The sequence below is a fragment of the Nicotiana tabacum genome, chromosome 11 (assembly GCF_000715075.1).
Source record: "Nicotiana tabacum cultivar K326 chromosome 11, ASM71507v2, whole genome shotgun sequence".
NCBI lineage: Eukaryota > Viridiplantae > Streptophyta > Magnoliopsida > Solanales > Solanaceae > Nicotiana > Nicotiana tabacum.
In genome coordinates, this window is record NC_134090.1 from 138,603,182 (window position 1) to 138,610,749 (window position 7,568).

The 7,568-nt window shown below is 33.1% G+C and overlaps 1 protein-coding gene across 1 annotated transcript; it reads left to right on the plus strand.

Annotated features, from left to right (window-relative positions):
- Nucleotides 1-2,120: 2,120 nt before the first annotated feature.
- Nucleotides 2,121-6,466, plus strand: LOC107787159 (uncharacterized). The gene is made up of 2 exons (XM_016608688.2): nucleotides 2,121-3,050; nucleotides 6,045-6,466. The coding sequence occupies exon 1, from the start codon at nucleotides 2,178-2,180 to the stop codon at nucleotides 3,036-3,038; it is 861 nt and encodes a 286-aa protein (XP_016464174.2). The 5' UTR covers nucleotides 2,121-2,177; the 3' UTR covers nucleotides 3,039-3,050; nucleotides 6,045-6,466.
- Nucleotides 6,467-7,568: the final 1,102 nt, after the last annotated feature.

The window sequence follows — 7,568 nt, forward strand, 5'->3', positions numbered from 1 at the left end:
CTTCGGTCTAGTAAAGTACTTTTGAATAAGTATTACTTAATAAAATATTTAACTTTTGTTTTGAATCAACATTTAGAACATGAAAGATAAATTCTTATGTTAATTTAAAATCTATAATATTATCTATAAAAGAAATGGAAATCTCAAATTCAAATGAGCAAAGTATAAAAGATATTGGAGATGCATTGGAAGAAATAGAAAGGTGATATGGCATAGTGGTTTAGTCTTTAGTATGCGTCTAGCTCATAAAATAAATCTAAGAAGAGATAAATCAGTAATCGGTCAAGAGTTTGTCTGATTAAAGAAAGAATTTCCTCAACAATATTCCAAAAGTAATAGACCATAATATGAAACCATAGAAGGATACAAAGTGTTGCTATATGTATAAATTTTAATGTGGTTAACCCCGATAAATGGGACAAAGGCATCTTGATCATTAATTGAAGAATATTAATCAATGATAAATTTTAGCGTCTTGTTAGATCATATTATTTTAATAAAATTCAATATCTTGTTTCTTAATATAATGCACCTTATAATAAAATCTCTAAGAAATTAAAGGAAATAAATTATATTATAGTTCTTAAATAGCTTGAATGATGCATATTCTTTTTGTGATCATAAGCTGTTAATTATACACATAAGAAAACTCAAATATTCATATATAGTTTGAATACCTTGAAATTTATGAGCTCTTATGAGTTGCATAACCACTATAACAGGCTTATTGTTAGATCCATCCAAATGAGGCATGATCTGTTCTACAAATTCGTCCCAAAAAGTAGCCGAAATATTGTTCCTCCTACACAAAAATAAATAGCAACTTAATTATGATAAAATAATCATCCTGAAGGTTGTATATTAATTCTAATCATGATCGCGAGCTTACTCTTGATCTCGGAGCTTCAAATTCATGAAAACACTAGTCTTAATATCGTGCTTGTATAATTTCACTTCTCCATGACTAACAATCTCTCCTATGACATCTATTACATGTTAAAGAAGCAATCATGATCAAGTTGATCAAAGAAACTAATTAAACTAAATAAAAAAGTGACATGGATAATTACCAAATATGTCATTCTCGTCAACATCAAGTTGGTTTATCAATTACTCATGAATCGAAGATTGAAGATACTCATACTGAAATGGGAATTATTTGTTTCCTCCACACTCGTTCTAGTAGTACACACCACCTTTAATTTGTGCTTATTGGTCTTATGTTTCACGTTATTTGTTCTATCACTAAAATTCTTCATAATGTACAATTTTGACCTTATGAGCAGTCGATAAACCAACTTGATGTTGACGAGGATGACTTACTCGGTAATAATTCAATTTGCTTTTTTATTTAGTTTAATTTATTTTATCAACTTGATCATGATTACTTCTTTCAAAAATATAATTGATGTCACTGGAGAGATTATTAGTCACAGAAAAGTGCAATCACACAAGCAAGATAATAAGACTAATGTTTTCATAAATTTGCAGCAACAAGATTTAAGTTTGCGATCATGATTAAAATCAATATAAATTTTAAGATGATTATTTTTCTCATGATAGTTACTATTTATTTTTGTGTAGGAGTAACAATAGTTGCTTTTTCGGACGAATTTGTAAAACAAATTATGTTACACTTGGACTGATCTAACATAAACTTGTCATAATGATTATGCAGTTCATATGAGCTCACAAATTTCAAGGTATTCAAATTATGCAGGTACATTTGAGTTTTTCTATATGTATAACTAACAACCTATAATCAAAAAGATTGTGTCCAATCAAGTTATTTAATGATTATACGATTATTTTCTTTATTTTAAAGGTTTTGTTACAAGGTACATTATGTTGAGAAACAAGATGACTATTGAAATGTTGTTAAAATATTATTATCTAATATATTTTTTTAGCAAGACACTAAGATTTCTTATAACTAATATTCTTCAATATTATTCGAGCAATACGCAGGTACTATTACTAAACTATAGTATAAATTTTTTGTCTTAGTTCTTATTAGGTTTGTCCAAATCTTTTTAGATTTTATGTAAAAAGTGTCAAGTAACTTTTTTTTCAATATACCATTTGATATAATCTTAAGTTTGACTACCTTCTTCTAATTGGCGAAAAAAGAAACAAGGTGTCGACCCCATCTACTTTAAAGAATTTCTCTCCACCGAATGACAGAGAGAGAGAGAGAGAGAGAGAGAGGAGAGAGGGGAATGCTTCCATTAAAGCTAGTACATTCATTGGTTTCGGGAGATGCCATTGTCAATCCTACCCGCTTTACTACTTTACCCTTTCATCAGATTTGCGATCAAACTGACCATGAAAACATAGCAGCCATAACCAACAACATGTCTTACACTACAGGCAAGATCCCATTGATGCTTTTCGTTCCAACAAAGGAATTGGTAAAAGATTCATATAGACTTGCCACATTAGCTAGAGACATAGGTATGGATCTTTTCCCAAACCCATCTCTTTCTCACATCATCTTCTCATGGCCAGTAGTATCACACTCTACAACTTCCTCTTCTTCTTCATGTTCATCCCTTTTATTATCAAACGACGCCGCTCCACTCCCTTTTCCATCTTTAGCCACTGCTTCTCTCTCCCACTTGCGCCTTTTCGCTAATCTCTCAAAGGGGTTCTTCAAGTTGGTTTTTTTGAAATCTAATCACAACCCATTTGACGAAATCAGTTTTTATTCGAGTAACAATAATTGGGATGTTACGACCCTTTCCTTAATTTCGAGGAAAACTGGGGTTCGGATTGATTCTATGGATGGGTTTACAAAGACTTTGCTTGGAGTAGGCTGGACACTATTTAAGACTAACAAGAGCAGTAAAGATTCAGTTGTATATCTGTATAGGAAGCTGGATTTGAACAGAGTTCATTTTAGATGGCCATGTGAAAAGGAAAATGGGAATTGTAGAGTTAGAGAATTGAGGTTGCCCCAATTGGACTTCAAGAATGCACCTTTGAGGATTTTGCACTACATTCTTCTCATGACTGATGACATCTTCTATCTTGCGTAGTAGTTTTCTCAGGTGAGTTTTTTGGGATATCTGAAAGTTAATTACTCCTAATTCTTTTTTCCTGTGTAGGTTTTCCTTTCCCATTAAACGTAGGTTTAACTTTGGTTGCTCTTTCTTGCATTTTATCTGCTTTTTTGAAGGCTTAATTGGAGCATGAATTATGATATTCTAAGAGCCCGTTTGAGTTAGCTAATGTTAAATAGCTTATAAATATTAAGTGCTGAAAAGTACTTTTAAGTGTTGCAACTGATTGTATAAATAAGTTGTTATTTCATTGGATAAAAGTGTTGACATCGATAATAAACAGTTGATGTGTTTGTTATAAGATACTCTTTTGTTAGAACAATTAAAATACCATTACATTGGTTTAACTTTCTTGCATTTTATCGGCTGCTTTTTTGAAGACTTAATTGGATCATGAAGATTATGATTTTCTAATGGTTTCTGCATTTGCAAAATAAATATGTTCATTCCGGTTTATTTCTACGCGCGTCATTGTTTTGCCCAGAAAATACATGAAGGTTTAGGAAATGATTGTGACAAATGGATACTAGAAGTTCTTCGATGATAGCAGCATTTGTACATGTGCACCCGTAGAGTGTAAAAGGGGCAAGCCTCTCTCAGTTAGAATGAAACATTTACCTGATAAACAATGAAATTTAGCATGCTCGCGAGTTACCTATAGTATGCAAAGCTTCCTTTATGTATTGTTAATAAGAGGCCTATGTTGATATCACTATTTCAATTCTGGGGTGCTTATAAGAAGTGTTAACATTTCCATGGAGATACTAAGTTTGTGTAAGATATCTGACTTACTAATTTTGCCATCTACAAATCTTGCAATACCAAAAGTTATAAGTTCCCGCAGCAAAAAGAAAAAAAAAAGAATGAGGGATGGCAGGGACCTTGGAGGGCAAAGAAGGGAGATCAGAAAGTGTAATGGAGGGGGAAGAGGATGATGCTTGGGTTGAAGGACTCTAGGTAAGGAAGGTAGAGGGTGACGATGGGACCAGAATGTGGGGTTGGGGAAGGCGAAAGAGAACTAGGGGGGTGGAAGTTGCTGAAAGGCATCTGCGAGCTTGGAGAATTCCCTGAGTGAACAAGAGTTGGCCTAAGTGTAAATGGATGTCTAATTGTATACATGATTTTTCTGTATATCTTCTTTAATGAATCAATGCCTCGATCTTATCAATAAAGTTACACTTGGTCAATAAAAAAATCAATGCCTCTATTGCATATTAGTTGAAATTGTCTGTACAAATTCTCTATACCAATTCTACTTTCTTCAGGTCATTATTGTTATTTCAATACTAAATAATTTGTCTGTTAAGTGAATTAGGGGGTTCTTTAAGTTAGACATTATCTCAATCTCACACGTATCCCGACACAGACATATAAGTCCTCTCTTGACAAATACTGAGTCTAATGCAGCTATATCAACAACAACTACTACTACAACAAAAGCAACAACGGCGTAACAACTAGTTAGTTTTACTTAAATGGATCATTTGCTTACATTATTTTCTGTTTTTTTAGCCTAAGCTCGAATTGATTTTAAGAGATTGTACGTATTTTAAGACAACTTTCCTCCAAGTGGTTCAGCCTGTCATTATACCTTCTTATGACCTTCAATTGCCTTACTGTTGCACTTGCATACTAGGATATTTAGAGGTCTATGCGAGAGATGGCCAAGCCCATTTCGGTCGATCTTCTTTTATTTTATTCCCCATGTGTTACTTGTGCTGTATATCATATTTTGTCGTTTCTAGTCTTATCCAATCTGTCGTGACTTCAGATCCAGCTTAACATTGTACTTTTCCATGTCATTCATCTTGTGGATATTGACATTGGTGGTTGCACAATCTTTGTATAGAACTTTACTTCACTTTGTTAGTTATCTTCTTATCGCATAGTATTTCCATAAGAGCATAGCACTCTTCCTATTCAGCCATCTTATTCAAAGTTTTGGTGTTACATCTTTATTTATCATGTCATTCTCTTGGAAGATTGAGCCTTAATCTCATCTGGTGTCACTTTACCTTCGTTCTATTCATGTGGGCTAAACTTGTTTTTATATATATCCTGTCTTACTTCTGCTTGTTTTAAAACACTTGTTGTCTGGAGTATTTCTCCCTAATTCCAACTTATGATTGACTCCCTCGTAGTTTCATCAGTTAGCATAATATCATTTTCAAATATTTGTTAACTCCATGTAACTGTGGTAACAACATACGGATCAAGGCAAATTTCTGGTGCAAACATATGGATTTGCTCAGTCCCTAGATGGCAGGGCATCTCTCGGTTGCACTGCAAATGTGACTTGATGATTTTGTTATGTTTGTTCATAGATCTTTTACGAAGGAAAAGTGGGACTTGAACCCACTGATATGGTAGAATCTGTCTGTTTTCTACATGTTTATTGATTGTTATTAGTATCATTCATCTGTCGCGAGATTTGTAACTGCTTCTATATCAAAGCTTCAAGTTTTCATTTTAAAAGTTACATGGTCGTACAGTTATCTAGTGGAAATTTAACTTGGTGATATTATTTAATTGATGAAGAAAACTGCGAAGCTCTACCTAAACAAAATAGAAGTTGCTTTGCTGAATGGTGAATTTTTTCTGTTAATGAATCTCTTGCTGGATTCTGGATACAATACTTAGTTCAATGGTTTGATTTTCAGCATTATCAACTGGAACTTAATACTTTTTAGCTCTTGATGTTATCTTCTAATTGTTCATTATCGACTGGGGATTTCGTTGTTCTGATGGGATAGAAATACTTTAATTCTTTGAGTGTTTTGTCTTTTAAGTCTTCTAATTCCAATGTTCCCTTCTAATTGCTGATTTTGGGTGTTCATTACGTCCTTGCCCTGTGTTAAAGAAAAAGAAAAAAGAAAGAGCCTCTTAGTATGCCAACTATCATTCATTTAGTTTCATGGATTTTGAATTCTGTCAGTAACATTGCAAATCTAATTTATTTTTCTGTTGATCAAACTTGTCTAGGTGGACTAAGAGAATAGTGGAGCTAACCAGAGATGCAACTGTAACCCCAGTTCTAGCGTCAGGTTCCTGTTTACCGTGAAGCCCCGTAAATATGAAACTGTTGAGCATAGTGCCCCGTATACAAATACATACCAAGAGAGCGTGCACTGCCATCGACTCTTGTATGTTCCACTCAAGGAGGTTACTAGCTTGTGACTGACGATGTTCTGAGGAAAAGGAAAGGGGAATACTATCAAGCTCAACTGCATTAACCTTATATATATGAACCTAGCTAGACATCATCCTTGGAGAAGCCATCCCAACTCTCTCGGCAAAAGCAGAATGGGATGAATCTGAGACCTAACAAAGCTTATGGTTGTGTAAAGTTCTGTAAGAGACGTGAACTAAATACTTTCTTCAAATATATAGCCATCAAATGTCATGTACTATTATGAATTCATTAATAGAGACTATCACAACTGCATACACTGAACTTCAGTTTCATGTCAACTGAGCTACAATTGAGGCAGCTTTAATGATATGTCCGAGAATGAGTTTTTTCTACTGTTAACTAAACTGCAAAACTATTGGAGCCCCTCAGAAGAAGCCTTTAATTAGAAACTAGATCACAGTTGGTGTTATGCTATTTGACGCATCACCGAAATAACAGTTGCAGCGCGTTTGACAGTCAGTATAAAACTAGTCAAAATCAAATGTGCATATATAAATCTTCACAATAAAGGGTACGGGTATATATTGAAAATTCATATATACTTGATCTCTCTAGCTTGAGATTGATATGTAGTTTTCTGTTTTATTTTTATTGTTGATTTGTGTAACGACCCGGCCGGTCGTTTTATGAATTTCAGCCATGTTTCCCCCATTTCTGTTTCTTTATGTGTTGTTCAGTTGTATTATGTGATATTTGGTTGGTTGGTTCGGGTTCGGAGTGGTTTTAGATAGGAATGAGACACTTAGGGGTCGTTTGGTAGAATGCACTAAATAAGCTAATGCATGCATTGACTTTGTGTATTAATAATACATTGTTTGGTAGACATTTTGAACCTATGCATTAGTTATGCAAGCATTAGTTATACATCCTATTTGGTATTATCCTATGCATAACTAATGCATAGAAAACAATGGTATTAGCAATGCAATGGGTTTTAATGCATGCATTAGCTTAGTTAAAGACAAAATTGTCCTTCAAAATTTATGCTTGATTAAAATATGCTAGTTAGTATATTAATGCAAGTTCAAAATAATCCAAATAGTGAGAAATAAAATTATATCCCTAGTAAATAAATAAATACTTAACATATTTCCTTTTTTATAAATAAATATTTAATTTTATTTTACAATATAGTAGACAAATAAAATAATTTTTTTAAACTTTTTTCATTTAAAAACATTTCTCAACATATGTTTCTTTTAAAAAGTTAGAGTGTGGACTAGTTTTGAGGGCATTTAGTCAAACAATTCTTTTAGAAATTGTGCAATACTTTAATACATCAAACCAAACAATGGATAAGAAATATGTCAGCA

Bases quoted from the DNA above. Each gene is read 5' to 3' on its own strand.
- LOC107787159 (XM_016608688.2), top strand. From the start codon at position 2,178: ATGACAGAGAGAGAGAGAGAGAGAGAGAGAGGAGAGAGGGGAATGCTT.